Source organism: Orbicella faveolata, unplaced genomic scaffold (genome assembly GCF_042242905.1).
Source record: "Orbicella faveolata isolate gen_17 unplaced genomic scaffold, um_ofav_v1 contig_35, whole genome shotgun sequence".
Taxonomy (NCBI): Eukaryota; Metazoa; Cnidaria; class Anthozoa; order Scleractinia; family Merulinidae; genus Orbicella; species Orbicella faveolata.
The window spans coordinates 5,446,529-5,465,106 of NW_028301564.1; the positions used below are offsets into that span (position 1 = coordinate 5,446,529).

General features: G+C 39.4%; 2 protein-coding genes across 4 annotated transcripts; both read left to right on the forward strand.

Annotated features, from left to right (window-relative positions):
- The first annotated feature begins 2,932 nt into the window (after positions 1 to 2,932).
- Positions 2,933 to 4,502, forward strand: LOC149102745 (carbohydrate sulfotransferase 11-like). Its single transcript, XM_089274428.1, has one exon. It carries the CDS (start codon positions 2,948 to 2,950, stop codon positions 3,785 to 3,787), a length of 840 nt encoding a protein of 279 aa, XP_089130554.1. The 5' UTR covers positions 2,933 to 2,947; the 3' UTR covers positions 3,788 to 4,502.
- A 7,618-nt stretch (positions 4,503 to 12,120) lies between these two features.
- Positions 12,121 to 15,365, forward strand: LOC110066577 (carbohydrate sulfotransferase 11-like). 3 transcript variants are annotated; one of them, XM_089273463.1, is made up of 3 exons: positions 12,121 to 12,212; positions 12,788 to 12,976; positions 14,457 to 15,365. In XM_089273463.1, exons 2-3 carry the CDS (start codon positions 12,845 to 12,847, stop codon positions 15,315 to 15,317), a joined length of 993 nt encoding a protein of 330 aa, XP_089129589.1. In that variant the 5' UTR covers positions 12,121 to 12,212; positions 12,788 to 12,844; the 3' UTR covers positions 15,318 to 15,365. The 3 variants fall into 3 exon arrangements, with proteins under 3 accessions (XP_089129589.1, XP_089129590.1, XP_089129591.1); XM_089273464.1 differs by lacking the exon at positions 12,121 to 12,212 and adding an exon at positions 12,474 to 12,714; XM_089273465.1 differs by lacking the exon at positions 12,121 to 12,212 and adding an exon at positions 12,474 to 12,648.
- The last annotated feature ends 3,213 nt before the right edge of the window (positions 15,366 to 18,578 follow it).

Consider the following 18,578-nt stretch of genomic DNA (forward strand, 5'->3'; position numbering starts at 1 on the left):
AATGGCAAATGAGTCCGCGCGACTCATGCTGTGTGGGCATTGTGTTGCTCAAAGCCTTTGTTTTGCTTTTACAAGCACGTCTTTCAGTGATTTTCCTTTTCTACACCAGATCAAGGATGGCTCCTTGAATATATCTCTGAGTATTTGTATTTAAAAGTGCCATTTGTCCATGATTATGATTTTCAAATTTTGGTAATGACGGTTGAGTGAAATTTCCTGACACAAAGGGTAGTAGTTCTTTGTGCAATTCTCGATTTCTGTTTTAGAGCTTCTTTTCTGTCTTTATATTTAACTTCTCAGAGGGTTTTTTGCACCATTTGCTCCGGGTAGCCTCTCGAGATCAGGCGTGTATTGAAATTTTCAATATTCTCTTCAATGTAAGTTTCACAATAAACCTCGCGCAAGCAAAAGGGAGTTCATCGGTAAATTTTACCACTTATTTCACGGTTATTCAAACAAAAACGTACATTTTCCATGTATCAACATTGCCAAAATCCATTTGCGATAAAACAACGGGAAAAAAAGCGTTCATCTCTCCCCAAAACCATGTTTTTGGGTGTCGAAACAACTTTTCGCCATGCATTTCCTCCTAGCGACTTGCAGTGTTTGCCCCCTGACGATCTCAGTAACAAATTAATGTACTCTGTCTGATATTTAGCGAAAGAACTAATTCTCGTATGTGAATTTTTTTTGCACGGACCGTTTTTTTACGGCCTCAGTCATGTAAGAAAACGGTCCGAGAGGTTCTGTTCGCTAAGCTCGCGACAGAAGGCTCTTTCAATTAAATTCGACTTACTGAAAATCGCAGAAATTAATACCCAGCAAGAAAAACCGGCCGTTTTTCAATTGCAAAAATTAGTTCCTGCGAAAAACGAAAAAAAAAAAATGCCGATTAGCAAAATTAAACTGCCGCAAAAATTTCCTGCCACACGATAATAATCAATTGAAACGCGGGAAAAAAGGAAAAAATACTTTCCTTTAAAATGCAAATTTCATAACACTCTCCCAAACTAGTTTGATGAATAGGTCAATTTCGATATATTAAAATTCAGCCTAAAACAATAGACCTCAGCACGAGGCTCCGGAGAATAACTACAGAGTTTGTTGGGTTTATTCCGCGGAGCCTCGTGCTGAGGTTTCTCGTTTTAGGCTGAATTTTAACATATCGAAATTGGGCTAGTAGGTGTTTGAGTATTTCTTAGACGTAGATCTCACGGAACATAACTGTACTGCTCGTTAGTGGGTACATATTCTTATGGTATTGTAGTGTAAATATATTTTTAAATGAATACATTTTATATTGTTGATCACCGGTTTATAGGTTCCCTTAGGTTCAGCTGACTGTTTTTATCTCAGGATAAATAAATATTTATTCTTATTCTTATAGAGTGGTTTAGGGCGCTAGTGTTGTGATCCGGAGGTCCCAGGTTCAAGGCCTCCACCCTGCTATTAGCGAGATTTGTTACTCGGTAGTCCCGAGGTCAAATCCGTGGTAACGCTTTGTAAATAGCCAACTGCCAGTTGGGATTTTTAATCGTTACGTTTATTTGGAAAATTTGTTCCCTTTGTTTCAGTGGCATGCCTGTAAACTAGCTAAGCTTAGTGATTGTATAACTAAGTGCTTGACCACTATAAATAAGATTTACATTACATTTGTTATTATTATTATTATTAATAGGTCTTTTCAAACACAAATTCGTCTTTGTATTGTAACCTCGAACCAGAAGGTACTGCAGATGTTCTAGAGGACAGAGTGGAACTTTAGGAAAACACATCCCTTGTCATCCCTTGAGGACGTCCCAGAGTCGTGAAACTGTTTTATTGTATTCAATTTCGCCAGTATTCTCTTTTTCTGATTTCAGTTTCTTTCTTTCTGGGTTCGAGTGTTTTCCTGACATTACTCATTTTAAGATTGTGTACTCAAGTTAACACCATCAGGAAAAGTTGTGCAAATTTAAGTATCGTTTCATCTGCTAGTTTATTTATTTTGCAGCTTATTAGTGAGATGGCGATCAGGCGTTTCTGTGTCAATCGATTGTGTTCAGTATCAGCCATCTTGCTAATTTCTCTGATTTCCATGCTACCGTTGCTACTTATTATGAAGACGGATCGAGGGTTCAAGAATCACGTAACAGAGGTGAGTTTAATAATTATTTTAAAAGACATTATCAACATGACTCATGTTCCCTTTAAAAAGTTTCAAAAAGATATAAGTCACGTAGCCACGATATCTTAAGAAGCGGCGAAATCTGGACAAGACTACTTTACACGAAATGGCTACGATCTTTATACGAAAACAAAATCCCGTAAGCTTAAGCGCACCGCAATCGGAAACAATTAACTATCTTTTCTTATCAGTCATTTAATTTTGAGTACGGAGGTAGCCCGAACTAAGTGTTGTTTATGACCTGACAATGAAATTCGACAAGCGTACAACTTAACTGAATATCAACACAATTAAAAACAAAGAAATGTTTTACAAACTGCATGGTATATTTTCAAGAGTAAGGCCGAGTTATTTCCGATTTTTTCCGAGATCCAAAGTAGTCAAGTCACTCGCTTGACCCTAACTGTATACCGTAAACGATCTTTGTAAAGAGATTCTTGACTGCAAAGAGGATCCTAACCAAGGTTTTAACAAAGGCCTCCCTTCAGTGATTTTTGCAAGATGAAGTTAAAGTTGAGGTTCTTAAGCAAGAAGTTTGAAAATCTTAAGCAAGATATTTAAAGAACCCTTGACGGGAACATCAGCGCTGATACTTAACAATCATCTCGAAGATCGTAGAGATCCTTGATAAATCCTGAAGTTAAAAATATACCAGCTAGCATGGTCGTCTCTTGGAGACAATATTCTTACCAAAGAATTGTTTTCCCTTTAAATGTACTTCTGATTAAACAATAGGTTCTCTTTTGTGATCTATTGCAGCTGATTCCAGACAAATTTTCAATGGAAGTGACTTTCAGCCAAATCGAAACAACAAAACAAATCAGAGAATATTGTGCTAAGTGTGGAAACGATTCACATGAAAAAGATCTCGATTTTTCGAACTTTATTGTACTGGAGAAGTCTAAACTTGTATACTGTACGGTTCCCAAGGTGGCCTGTACAGTCTGGAAGCGAATACTGGCCAACTTAGAGGGCCACAACATTACACAAGGCGTTCACAAGAAAATCAAGGGCAAACTGAAACTCCTTAGTGATTATACAACGGAAGATCGCGCAAAAGTCCTCAAGACTTACAAGAAGTTTACGTTCGTCAGAGACCCCTTTGAGCGACTTCTATCCGCATACAAAGATTGCTTTTGGGGAAAGTTCAAGCGAAGCTACAAAGGTTGGAAATATTATCGCAAGGAAATTAGAAAACTTTTGGCCAAACATAGCGGTCTTGACATCGACGTTAATGTTGATAACACAACTTTCGAACAATTTGCAACCTACTTGGTTCTTCGATGGAGGGAAGGCGGCTTATTTCAAGAACACTGGCGTGAACAGTATAAGTTGTGTCATCCATGCCAAGTACAGTTTGATTATGTCGGCCACTACGAAACATTGCAAGATGACGCGCAATTCGTTTTAAGAAAGACTAAACTAGACGACAGAGTGTCCTTTCCAGAATGGCAGCCAACTAACACCAGCGCTTTGATGAAGAATTACTATTCCACGCTGTCACTGCTTAGGATAAGACAACTCTGGAACATTTACAAGAAAGACTTTGAGTTGTTTGGTTATACCTACCCAGGAGCCATACAGATGGTGGTTGACAGCTTAGTTAACGACAACTTGTGAAGAGAGTATTCTAGACCTTCCATGCCAAGTACAGTTTGATTATGTCGGCCATTACGAAACATTGCAAGATGACGCGCAATTCGTTTTAAGAAAGACTAAACTAGACGACAAAGTGTTCTTTCCAGAATGGCAGCCAACTAACACTAGCGCGTTAATGAAGAATTACTATTCCACGCTGTCACTGCTTAGGATAAGACAACTCTGGAACATTTACAAGAAAGACTTTGAGTTGTTTGGTTATACCTACCCAGGAGCCATACAGATGGTGGTGGACAACTTAGTTAATGACAAGGCTTAAAGAAATCGTTTTAGATCTTTGTCAAGCGTATTTAAATTTCTCTTACTTTTGATTTTAGCCAAGGAATGTCAGTCTGCGGTGAAATAATCTTTTGTTTAAAAACACATGCAAACGATGCGAAAGGTCAATACAAAGCAGAGTAGACCAGCTTGCAAGTAAGGCTAACGCGTGAAGTCTTTTCAAATGTAAGTTTTATTTCCCCACATGAGCCTCCATTGCAAGCTAGTTCCAGTCCAATACCGTGAATACAAATATGGTCTATTGACACTTTCGCCTTCTTTGTATGTCAAGCCACTTATAACTGCAATACCGGCTGCTATATTCACATATTCCCCAATTTGTAAAACTGCGAGTGTTGCGAAAAATATTTGAAGGATAATAAACTCAATAGCCTCCATTTGTCCCGAATATATGCTCGGATATTTGTCGTTGGACCTTATTGCTGGTTTTCAGTGTCACGCAATTCAAAATAGATCAAAGTAAAAATCAAAACCGGTCAATAGATTAAGTCCAGAATCTGGGAAATCAAAGAAGGTAAATACGCGAAGCCTCTCGCCAAAATTCTGGTCACAGCAATTTTTCTGATGCGAGATATGCGGAGAAATTTTTTCCCCAAATTTATAGAGATTTGTATGGAGACGCCATGCTGGTGCCCATCCGTATGGGCACCAACGTGGCGGCCGGAAACCAACAGAAACATCTGTCGCTGAGTTTTGCTACAAAAGCGTGGATTTATCCCTCGAGGAACTCTAAAACATTAAAATAATAATTTTTCTTAGACAGGAACTGTTCCGATAGCCAAGTTCCCCGAAATAAGTCACTTTTTCAACCATCATGACAGCTCTGTAGGCCGTCACGTAAGTGCCGCGTCACGCAAAAGCTTAGAAATTCAAGCGTAGTGTATCACAAAACCAAGAACCCATTCGGAGCAAAAATTTGTATGAATATTTGTTTTCAGCTGCTCTTATACATCATTAAAGTAAAATCTCAGGAAGATCAATGGTTTTGTAGTTCGAATTTTAGTGACGTCATGTGAAAACCAGCTATATGTTCCTCGAAGATCGCAGTTTTCCTCGAGCTAAGCTCTCGCAAAACTGTTCGCTTCTCGGAACAGATTATGTCCTCGGACAAATATCCGAGCATATTTCGATCAAGTGGAGACTATTTGTTATATACTTTAGCGATTTAAATTCAATGTGTGTGTAGTGTACTGATTACCATAGCAACATCGTTATGATGCCGATCACTCGTCACTGTAATATCGTGAAACTACAGCATGATGTAAAGTACTAGTCCTGTGTGAAAGTAGAATTGTACTGGATATAAAGAATGATCATGATGAATAAAGCAGATTAAATAGTGTGACATGAAAGGGAGTACTCTCTGTCTCAGTAAAATGATGTCTTAACCCATGGCTGCCAAACTTTTACCAAAAAAATACCGTTAAATCAGTTTTTTTGGCTGCCATGACGCTAAATGGGCCTTAGTTTCGCTGAGAAAGTTACTTTTTGCCAAAAAGATAGATTTCCCCAAGATTAGGTACAAAAATGTACAATATTTTAATTTGGCGCACGCGCATAGGACAAAATTCGAACTTTTTCAATTTGCTACGTCAGAATGCCGTAGATATCCTAAACAGCCTGGTGTGCGGATAGATTTATTCTAGCTCTACTACCTGCTTATCAAGAATATCTGGTGACATTTAAATTGATGACGTCACAACTGCTACTTGTGACGTCATCGTTTCGACTCGTCCACTCATAGAGGCTATAATTCGACTTACATTACATGATCTGTTACTCGATTCCATGCACTTATACATGAAGTATTTATCCATAATTTGCTCTCTGCCAACTGAAAATGGATTCTTTAGAGGACTACCTACGCCACAGCATAGAATTCGTCTTCAATCGCGTGAATGATCGTTTTCATGAAAGCGGAAATGGGATTGAATATCTAGTAACACACCTTGCTCTTGATGGTGAAGACAACTCATTGCAAAGACAGTTGTAAAGTTTACAGGATGCAGGGGTCGTGCCAGCATAGATATTGCTATGCAACTTTTGGAACAATACCTTGGGAATAAATAATCGCACTGCGGAACAAATATTGCTCGACTTTTCTGTGAGTCAGTCAATCAATTAATTAATCAATTAATTAATCAGGCATGTTTATTTTTCCATTTCGGTCAAGACATATTACATTAAGACAAATATGAAAGCATGGAGGCACGCTAAAGAAACCTTTACGGGATGTGACAAATATGTAGTCCCCCATAAATGACCTTATTGACAAAATATCTAAGAAATTTGCTATCAGGAATAAGCAAGTAATGACAGCTGTGTAGTACTAATTAAATGGCAATGAGCAAAAATTATTCTGATAGTTAAAACTGTTTTTAAAAAAGGATTTTTTCATATATATTAATTACTTTTTTCTTGTTGCGTTAACACCTTAATTTGTTCCTTTTTGTGTAGATTATCAGACTTCCTTGTACAACGGTTATGAAATCAAGTATTTTCTGTACAGAACAGTCATTGAAATACACTGGGAATAATTTTAACCTAAGATTGAAACAGAGAGTGCTAACAAGAAAATCTCTAATTTGTTTAATTAATAAATTCAGTTTTTTAGAAAGTGGACAAGAGGGATCTTTACAGCGTGAAAATGTTATAACTTGCATTGCATTCTATTGGAAAGATGATTCGGCCTGTGACGCATCATTGAATACCAATCCACTTTGAAAAACGCAGTTCTCTAACCAGTGCAGAATTGGTCAATGTTAATTAAAAATAACAGTCATGTCGGTGCGATTCTTCCATTTGTCATATTTGGGATTCCAATACTTGCGTTACATTCTTGCCAAACCAATAAATATCTTCACCGGCATATACATGGATGTACTGCACGCAAGTTCTGCACGCAAGTTCTGCACGCATTGAAACGATCATTGACGCGATTCAAGACGAATTCTATGCTGTGGTGTAGGTAGTCCTCTAAAGAATCCATTTTCAGTTGGCAGAGAGCAAATTATGGATAAATTCTTCATGTATAAGTGCATGGAATCAAGTAACAGATCATGTAATGTAAGTCAAATTATAGCCTCTACCAGTGGACGAGTCGAAACGATGAAACGCCACACCGAAACGATGAAATGCCATAACGAAACGACGAAACGGCAAAACGACAAACGACGACGAACAGATGTCTAGTCGTTTCCGCAAGAATACGGCTGCTGGGTTTAATGTTTAAACAAAGTCAATTTAATATTGATTTTTGAAATGACCAGCGAGTTCAATATTCAAATAATCAATTCATTAATGTAATCTTGAGGGGTACGCTTTACTTGGTTTGACTGTAGACTACGAGTAGTCCCTCTTTCGCTTAGTCCGTCGTGCGTGACGCGAAAGAAATTCGCAAGAAAAAAATGGCTGCGCGAAATCCTGGGGGCTAGGAGCGCGCGAAAGGAGGGACTACCGCCTAAGCCCAAGAGTTTGCCCTTTCACGGCCGAGTGATTTTTCGGTGTAGGATTTTTCATCTTGACGTCCTCCTATTATCGCCTGTTATCAATAGCCCCGGGAGATCTGAATAAAATTGCACAACTCTACTCTTCAAGTAGCCAGGCAAAAACATATGCCGTGAGAAGTATATCTTCGTTCAGTGTTCGTTCAGCGAAACTGTCGAAGAAGTTTTAAAAAAAAGACGGCCAATGAGGCCTCTTGTAACGATTTTCGCTGCGTCTATTGCGAAAATTTCAATAGACTTTCAACCGAGAATTTACATTTTACATTATACATTATACATAGGAGATCATCCAACTGCGGTGAAATGTTTGCCGATAGCAGCGGAAAATTTCAGGTGAATGTCCGGTGTCAAGTGAGAGTCCGGTTCAATCTTTCAAATGGACGGCAGAAAGGCCAAGCTCAGTGAATTTATATTCGCTGACTTAGACGATGCTGTTGAGCGGCGAAATCACTAACACGCTCGCAGTCAGGGTGGAGGCAGAAAGCTTTGCCAAACAAAACACTGGATAATTTTAAATCTTCCCACAGCGCCTGTTGGCAGATTCGCAAGAACATCACGGCTTGCGAAGCGCGATTCCAACGCTTCGATTTGCTCTGGTACCGCTTCGATTTGCTTCGGTTCCAAAACATTCCTGCAAGACGTCACAGGTATATCGAATGTTGACAACACGTTGTCAACGCTCCTAACATAAGCCAATCATATTTTTGCGTTGTGAGAGCAACGCATAATTCAAACTCTTGGGCTTAGGGACCGTTCATTTTTTATAAGGTAGGGGGGGCTGGTGGGATTGGGGGGGGCCATGCGAAAAAAAATGGCTTTCGCGGGGAGGCCATCCCAAAAAAATAAGGGAAAAAGGGGGGGTCACGTGAAATATTTTAGTAAAACTTTAAAATGGCATGATGTTTGAATATCAAAAAAATTGCTATAGAATAAACATAGAAGGTAGGATACAAATTTATTATAAACTTTCCATTTGCTTTAAAAAAACGTTTCGCGACAAAAAGCATTTGTAGCTACTGAAAAGAAGTATTTAACACTGTTATTTTCGAATGCAACTTTCACTGGCAGTCATCTTCATCTTCGCTGTCGTCGAGTTCTTCGTCGCCGCTTGTGCTGCTATGGGAGTCTCTTTCACCAATGTTGCAAGAAGCAGCAATGCTTTCCGTCAGAGTGTACTCTTCAGGGTACATGAAGGTGTAAACATAATCTCTGACTTCCTGCTCAAGGTTGGTGGTGATTCTGCTTCTTGCAGCATTGGTGAAATAATTCCCTTCCAAGAGCTGTGCGATGTATGGCCCATCTCTTCTAAATAACGACGTGGCAACATGCTCAGCTTCAATACACTCTTCCGGGACGGCCGTTCTAGGAGGGTACACAAGGCATTGTGGAAGATCATTTCCTAGCGGGTTTCCAACACAGATTCCATAAACTCGTTGGACGTTGTTTTCAGTCCGCTTCCTCTTTCTTTCATTTGACTTTCTGCGGTTTTCTTTTTTCCTTCTCCTTTTGTTGATGTGCTGTTTGAGTATGCCCTTGAATATGCTGTTATAATTGCTCTTCTTATTTTCTAGTGCTTCCATGTCCTGCGTGACCTTCGTCAACTTAGCTTCTATAAATTTGATCTGTTTTACATTAAAACTGTGGGCAAATTCTTCGCCCTGCTTTAAAGCAAGCCCATTGGACTGAAAGAGTATGGAATCGTGGCATTCAACTTTTCCACCATTGCTCTGTGTTCTTTGATGGAGAAGTTCAGTTTTCTTCCATCACTGGGCTTCAACTGGTACCCTGGCATGGAAAACTCACTCGCCCTTTCTGAACAGCCATCCGCACTTAGAAAGATTGCTTCTTTTGCTTGTAAGATGTCAAACTGCCTGGATCGTTCAGCTGTAAACCTTTTCTTAAACGACTCGTCGCTTTCGCCATTATTGCGCATTTTGGAATGAGCCTCTTTCATGATTATTATGGACGTGCCCCGTTCTACATCGTGCAAGACATAGCAGCACTCAACTAACGTCAAGGAGCTTAAAGCAAAAATACGCACTCAACGTATAGCATCAACCCCATTTTAAAGATGGGGTTTGCAAAAGAGGAGGAAATAAAAAGGAGGAATAAACCTATACATCGAGCAAGAGAAACACAAGCTCGATCAGATAGCTGCAAGAAACATAGGAATGTCTCTAGACAAACGTATAGCTTTCTCAAAGTAAAGCTACGGCGTCTCCCAAGGAAATCGTAGGAGAACAAATATGATATCCGTGATAACGATCTACCTACTGTGCTTGCAAACAGTTCTAATCACAGCCGGGCCCGGCGTCACAATATAGAATGCAAGTAAGCAACATGTTCACGGTAAATTTCATATTTTGTCCCTCAAAAGCAAATTCATGGAGATTTAAAAGCATATCTTGCAATAGAAATGAGCCTAAACAATGCATAAACACATGGCAAATTACAGAGGTGTCAAACTCAACGAGTCGACATGCAGATAACAGCGGAAACCATGCAGACCTATGACCTGTAAAAATTTGCCATAGCACGATCTAACGGCTCAACTCCACTAAAATTCCTCCTTATTACACAACATGAAGTGCCCTTCATGAACACGAGTGAAGCGACAAGAAAGGTCGAGTGACCGAACAGAGAACGGTAAATGTACAAATGTCACGAACCGTAAAAGTCGTGTAGGCTAGTCAACCCCATTTTACCTTGAAAATTAAGAAATTTTAAACCATAGATAAATTTAAACCACAACAAGTATGCTATAATTTTTATAAAAAGTAATCCACTATTTGCAAGATTTGAGAACACTCGTAGCTTTTTGTTTTACCTGGACAGGGCAACATTTATACATGCCTATCACTAGAGTAGAGGTAAAAACCTTCCAAATAAAGACATCTGTAAATTAAATGTAACAATGTGTTTCACACAGCACATCAACAGATTTCCAGTTTTTTCACAACACTTCGTACTTGGTTCAGTATCACAATGCAGGAGCAAGGAAAGACTCTGTTCCAGGCTACTGTTACTTCCGTAAGATTGAGAAGTTTATGAATGAGCACTATGAGGAGGGGGAGAACTACAGAGAGTTTCTAAAGTTGTCCTGTCAAGAAAAGGTAGGAGAAATTTGTTCTTTTTGTTGTGAATGGACTGGATCACCCATAGAAAGATATCCTAAACCAGTTCCTGACCATTCCTGCCTACCGGAATACCACTACCTCTCCTACCAGAAGACCCCAAAAGAAGGGCGTGATCCAGATGACTGGCAGCCAAGGGTCCAAGCGAAGAAAGAGCATGGAGGTGGCAGGCTGGTTTTATCTGACCCAGAGAGCGTTGCTCTATTTGCAGATAAGTTTATTGTCAAATCAAAGTTTGTGGTGGATTATCTTCAGCATCTTGAAGTGCTGGAATTTAAAAGGAAAAGGAGAGCAGATGAAAAGGCAAAGTTAAGTAGGGACGCAAAAGATAAATCATATGAGGATTATCCTTGGACTGAATTGTGCGAAGATCTAACCAAGCTTAAAAAGCAACGTGTTCCAGAACAAAACAAGTACTTGAACCACCACGGGCTGAAGCAGCATTTGAAAAGCAGCAAGAGTGAGAAAGTAAAGGCAATTGTAAGACATTCATGCTTGCGGCAGAAGAGTCCTCTCAGAGCTGGCCAACCAACACTAAGAATGCCAGGACATTGACACAAAATGACAACAGGGTAAGTGCTGACAGCAGTGAAACGGATGAAAGTGACAATGATGAGTACGACCGTGATGCCATTGACTCTAGGAGAGAAAATGACTCAAGTGATGTCATTCTTGCATTCATCAATTCAGATGAGGAAGATACCAATGAGAGGCCAAATGCCACACGCTCAGGGCGAGCCATAACTAGGAGATCCGAAATTGACTTCTCTTTCTTTTGATTTGTTTTTTAAACAACAGCTCTCTGTAGTATAGGGATTGTAAATATTGTCTTCATAGTGAGCACAATAATGTGAAGTAGGGGGATAATAGAGAAATATTAAAAAAGTTGAAATCTAAATATTGTTTGTTCAATTTTTTTTTTTTTGGGGGGGGGGGGTCATCCCAAAAAATGACCGCTATAAGGGGAGGCCATGTGAAAAAATTGGTAAGCTGAGGGGGTTCATGCGATTTTTAAATGGTGCTTCCCAAATCCCACCAGCACCCCCTCCCTCATAAAAAGTGAACGGTCCCTTAGGCGGTAGTCCCTCCTTTCGCGTGCTCCTCGCCTCCAGGATTTCGCGCGGCCATTTTTTTCTCGCGGTTTTCTTTCGCGTCACGCACGACGGACTGAGCGAAAGAGGGACTACTCGTAGTCTAGTTTGACTGTAACTCTATCGCACCTTGGGATTTACTTTACGCATCCAACCGTTTGATTGACAGCAGCTGAAATCTGCAAAGTGACTCAAGTATTCCGAGAGCTAAATCTGTTGACCAATCACAACCGACTAGTTCTAGACATGCAAATTACATTATGCCGCGCGTTGATAAATTGGGTATTGTAAGCATGGTAAGTACATGTCGCGAAAAACAGTAACATTCTGGGCGATGGATTACTGAAGAAAAACTTCCGAGCAGCAATTGCAGAAGGTAAGTCTTGGCAAAAGGGATTGCCTGAAATCCTTATGCTGTATTGGGCAAGTTCGCATCCGGTGAGTGGGAAATCGCTAGCCATGCTGTTGTTCAACCGCGAACCTCGCATGAAAGTGCCTCAAATTGAATCATATGTGAACACAGCACCCGATCGGGAACATCGCGAATAGTGCAACTCATACCAAACACGTTTGAAAATTTATCACCACGCAGCATGCAGCTCCGCGTGACTTTAACATCGATGACATTGTGTACTGTGCAAACATAAAGCCCAATAAATTGGATTCCAAATTTTCTCCGGCTATTAAAGCGCGTTCTCATTAAGTCTCAAGGGAGGACACATTCAGCGTCATCAACGTCACAACCAGTGCCACTCTGGTTCGCGACGCAAAATACTTGAAGCGTGAGCCTGCTGGCGAAGTTATTACAGATTGTAATGGCACAGAGCAGCAGTGTTTCTTCTCTTTCTCTCGGGACAATTACATAAGGCTCTTTACTGGTGCATATATAGATTAAGACTGTCAAAAGCAGTGAATATATTAAATAGCTTGTGTGACCTTCTTACCTTGCAGAGTTAAACATCGTTCCTGTATCTACATGTCAAAGGCATCCTAGGGCTTTAAATTACCATGGTGAAGTGCACTTTTTTGAGAAAAAGTGCCATACACATGGGTGCTACATTCCTGATGTTGATTTCCCTACTTTCCATGCTAGCTTGGCTAATAACGACAGATCAAAGATTTAACTATCAAGTTATTCAGGTAAGCTGATTCATTCAAGTTAATTCTTGAACCAATGTACTGCATCGCCGACCGCAAAATGAAAGACTCGGCACGGTCATATGGAATATATTTCAATTCAAACAGTCCGGGATACTGTAGTGCACAGAGTTTTGAGATAAAGCTTCTCGACTCCTTTTATTAAATTTGAAACTTATGGAAGCATTTAATCAGCGCTGTTTTGGAAAGATGGCGTTGTTGGCAGGTTCTAAAATCGAATTATGTCTCATTATAGTATATTTTGCTCATAGAATACCGAAAATTTGTAGTCTTTGAGGGTGAAAACACTCAAACCGTGAACACTTGACATATTTTTGTACCTTTTCCTTTAGTCACTAAAGAACGAGGTCTCTAACTTCATATTAATGAGGGAACTCGACGCTTTTACACGCAGAAGAAATCTTGTACGTTATCATCATTTGTTTTCAGTTCGTGACCAGTAGTTTAGTTTTTCAGTCAAGTATTTTCGTTTCCGATTTCATTTTAAAGTCCGCTCTTTGAATCGTACGTTTTGTTTGCAACTCTGAAGAGAATTTTAAATTGTTTACTTAAAGAGCAGCCAATCATACTTTCGTTGTCAAGCGCTGTTTTGGAAAGATGGCGTTGTTGGCAGGTTCTAAAATCGAATTATGTCTCATCATATTACATTTTGCTCATAGAATACCGAAAATTTGTAGTCTTTGAGGGTGAAAACACTCCAACTGTGAACACTTGACATATTTTTGTACCTTTTCCTTTAGTCACTAAAGAACGAGGTCTCTAACTTCATATTAATGAGGGAACTCGACGTTTTTACACGTAGAAGAAATCTTGTACGTTATCATCATTTGTTTTCAGTTCGTGACCAACAGTTTAGTTTTTCAGTCAAGTATTTTCGTTCCGATTTCATTTTAAAGTCCGCTCTTTGAATCGTACTTTTGTTTGCAACTCTGAAAAGAATTTTAAATTGTTTACTTAAAGAACAGCCAACCATACTTTCGTTGTCAGGTGTTTAAAAACAATTTTGTCGCTTTTGCCCTTCCGGGCATCATAATCTTAGACAACTTTAAAACAGAGTTAATAAAATTTGATAGAAATGTTTCTATCATGTTTCTGTTGCCATGTTCCGTTGGTCCAAAGTATCGATCGAAATTACTTTTTTTCGAGTGTTTCAAAATGTTTTGTTTGTGTTTCGTATTTTATCTCATCGTAGCTGTGTCAAGCTAAAACGATGGGGTACATTAAAACTCTCCAATCTCTCTCAGTCAATATAAAGGAGATATGGTAGTTTGCAGATACGACATCAGCTGTTTCTAATTGCGTCGATTCCGTGGTAAAAGAGAAGAACCTCGCCGCGTGCGGACAAGTCGTGTTGCATAGCAACACCCAGGTGAAGACCTGCAGGCCAGCCATTTTAAAACTCTGATCGAAAAGTACTTATTCACTTGAATAATGGAATATATTTTTTCATGTTTCACTGCAGGTATTCCAGGATAGGTTCTTAATCCAAATGACTTCCAGACAAAAGGAAGCTACAACAAAGATTCAGGAATATTGTGCGGAATATGGAAAAGATTCAAGTGAAAAAGATCTCGATTTCTCAAACTTTATTGTGCTGGAGAAGTCTAAACTTGTATACTGTTCGGTTCCCAAGGTGGCCTGTACAGTCTGGAAGCGAATACTGGCTAACTTAGAGGGCTACAACATTACACAAGGCGTTCACAAGAACACTAAGGGCAAACTGAAAATTCTAAGTAATTATACAACTGAAGACCGCAGCAAAATTCTCAAAACCTATAAGAAGTTTATGTTCGTAAGAGAACCTTTTGAACGACTTTTGTCGGCGTACAAAGATTGCTTTTGGGGAAAGTTCAAGCGAAGGCAGGATACTTGGAAACGCTATCGTAAGGCAATAAGATTCGTATTGGCCACGCGTAGCGGTCTTGATATTGATGTCAATACTGATAACACAACTTTCGAACAATTTGCAACCTATTTGGTTCTTCGATGGAGGGAAGGCGGCTTATTTCAAGAACACTGGCGTGAACAGTATAAGTTGTGTCATCCATGCCAAGTACAGTTTGATTATGTCGGCCACTACGAAACATTGCAAGATGACGCGCAATTCGTTTTAAGAAAGACTAAACTAGACGACAGAGTGTCCTTTCCAGCATGGCAGCCAACTAACACCAGCGCTTTGATGAAAAATTACTATTCCACGCTGTCACTGTTTAGGATAAGACAACTCTGGAACATTTACAAGAAAGACTTTGAGTTGTTTGGTTATACCTACCCAGGAGCCATACAGATGGTGGTTGACAGCTTAGTTAACGACAACTTGTGAAGAGAGTATTCTAGACCCTCAGTCTCCAATATATTCATAGTCATGTTACTTTTAGTTATGTTAGATCCTTTGGTAGTTAAACTGGGCGGAAAGCGGGGGAGGGGATGGGGCGGGGGGGGGGGCTCAAAGCAGGATTAAGTGAATCGAGCAAGACAGTCCAATTTCTTATTCAGTTTTATAAGTTATCAATAACGATTTCCAATCCATGGAGGACGGGTCGGTTTCTAAAACAGTTGTTTTATAGTGGTTATTCAGTTTTATAAGTTATCAATAACGATTTCCAATCCATGGAGGACGGGTCGGGTTCTAAAACAATTGTTTTATAGTGGTTATTCAGTTTTATAAGTTATCAATAACGATTTCCAATCCATGGAGGACAGGTCGGGTTCTCAAAAATTTGTGTTATGGTGGTTATATATTCAGTTTTATGTTTATTTATTGTTCAATTTTTAACTTTTAATTAAGTGTTCCCAATGAGCTCTTAGCTTAGAGCTAAATATTTCTTGACACTTAAATAAAGTTCAGAGCCACTGAAACAAAATATCCGTTTCTTAGATTTTTGCTTCATAACAAAGTTTGAACCTTACAACGTTGTAAATGCTTTTTCGCGAACTGTACGCGAAAACTGCTTTTTCAGCTGTTGGTTGGTTGTTCTCAAAATTGATCTGAAGAGGTCTAAAATACTACCTGTGAACAATCACGTAGATCGTTGTTTCATAAAATCATCTACTTTATTTTACTCCTCTTTTGAATCGCAATATTTTCACTTTACAGCCATCTCTTTTAGGAGAGAAGACTTGCACTCTTTCACAGATGTCTAGTCATGGGTTTGAATCGAGTTCAAGCTTGAAAGTTTTTTCAGGCTTTATTTTCACAGGTGCTTATGTTGTGTACCCAATTGTGATGATCTTTATTTCGGTACATCTTTCTCTGCAGTTCTGTTATATCTTTCATTTATTACATGGCTCAGTCGGTCTGGGGTGAAAAGGAGAATTCTGATTGGTTGTATGAACAGTGTGAAGTTTGCAATACGGACCGCTAATGGACCGCCCACGGACTGATTTCGGCCAATTGCGTTTTAAATTTCATCGCACAAGAAATAATGATCTATTACTGAACAGACGCACGGCAACGTGGAATCTATTTGTTTTTTATATAATAATTAAATGAATGCGCGCGCTCTGATTGGTCGATCAGCTACGGTTTGTTGTGCCAGTAAACTCAGGGAAATTTCGCTTGTCTTCTGAATTATTTTATAAAAGCAATACACCACAAGTTTCTACGGTTTAGAGGCATGGTAAACCACTTGTTGTTCTTCCAACATCCCGCGTGGTTTATCAGCCTATAAACCATAAAAACTTGTAGCCTATTGCTTAAATATAATAACGAAATAAACTACTACTACAGATAAAGCTTTTTTATTTCAAAATCTTTCAACATAACTCGAAAGTTGGCCTTTGCCCACTTTGGCGAACACGAAAAATGCCATGTGACGTAATCTATTGTCTATACAAAATGAAGTAATCTCATTGCTTGCTATGCGTTGCGAAGAATTGTGATTGGTCCAGGAAAATCACGCCACTGTCAAACTTGATTCGAGCGTGGCTTCGCGTGGAATGAAAACTTACAGCGAAAGTAGAATTGAACTGCAAAATCTACAAATCTTGAAGAAAATGCTGGATAAGTCAAGTCAGTTTTTGTCATCAGAGCAGCCCTGTGAGTCGAAAAGCTTGGACGTTGCCTTGAATATTGCAGGAGTTGAAAAAATACGCACAGAATGAAAGGAGCGTCGGTGACGGTGGAAATTTGTGTCCTCTGTGGTTGGTGATTCTCAAATCAGTTTGAAATAGTGTCGGGGACACCTTTTAGCTGCGACGATACAGTTGGCCGTGAGCTGTAGTGAGCTATACTTTGCTCGCTGCTGTGCCCTGAAACGGACTGGAACATTCGCATCGGAAAGCAAGGTTAAGTGATGTTTTGATGTTTCATTCCTGACATCAATCAGTGTTATTTTGAGACTGAGAAAAGTTGAATTTTTAAAATAAATTAATCTCATAAACATTTTGTTTATTGGGTTTGTTAAATGCGAGATAAAGTAATGGTTCCTGGTTTACCAAGACCAATTTTGTGTTTGGTTGAGTCTCGCTCGACTGCCGACTGAGACTGCTCGAGTATTTTTTCTGAGTCATTTTCCAAAAAACAAACGGCTTTATCTTTCTTCTTCCTGTTAGACTATGCTTCTCGTACCTGTTCAATGCTTCGACAAGACTTTCTTGAACCTTATCTTTTGCCCAGTCACAGAAGACGTCAAAATGTCAGTAAACGCGCCGCGAAAGCTAAGCATTTATTGACGCTTTTCACGTTGCTTTTGTGGACATTCAAATGAAATTGTCCTCCAAACATGAAGGTAAAATGATTTATACTTAAGAAAAAACTGTTTATTTTTTGTGCGATGAAATGAAAAACGCAATTTGTCGAAATCAGTCCGTGAGCGGTCCATTAGCGGTCCGTATTGCAAACTTCACACTGTTCATACAACCAATCAGAATTCTCCTTTTCACCCCAGACCGACTGAGCCATGTCATAAATGAAAGATATAATAGGACTGTAGAGAAAGATGTACAGACATAAAGATCATCACAGTTGGGTACACAACATAAGCACCTGTTAAAATAAAGCCTGAAAAAAATTTCAAGCTTGAAATCGATTCAAACCCATGACTAGACAGTTGTGAAAGGGTGCAAGGCTTCTTTCTTGAACCAATCAAAATGCGAGAATAACTTGGCTTATTAAATAAACTGTTGTAGATATTGAGTGAGTAGCTTAGCAGTGTGCGGTTGTTAACAAAATGACATTTTGCGTTTTGGAAGTGTCTGCGACAAGAATTTAGATAAGAGTACATTTATACTAAAACAATTAGATCATTCGCTCCCGATTTCTATGCGTGTCAGCTGACTCGATTGGGCTACGCCGACTCGTCAGCTATCACGCGATGGAAATCTCTGGCTCATAATCTAATTTTAAAAGTCTTTGTTATGCATAAAGTTATGACAGTTGCTTGTATTAGAGGGTCCCCAATAGGTTTGGCGGGATACGGGATTTGGCTTTTCTTCGCGGTGATAGTTGGGATTTGAGTAGAAAACAAGGGCAGGAAGCGGAAATTACAATTACGAGCGGGAGCGTGATTTCGTGTTTTTATGGGGTTGGGACGCAGGATTCGCAAGGGGAACAGAGCGGGATACGGGATTTCAATTCTTACAT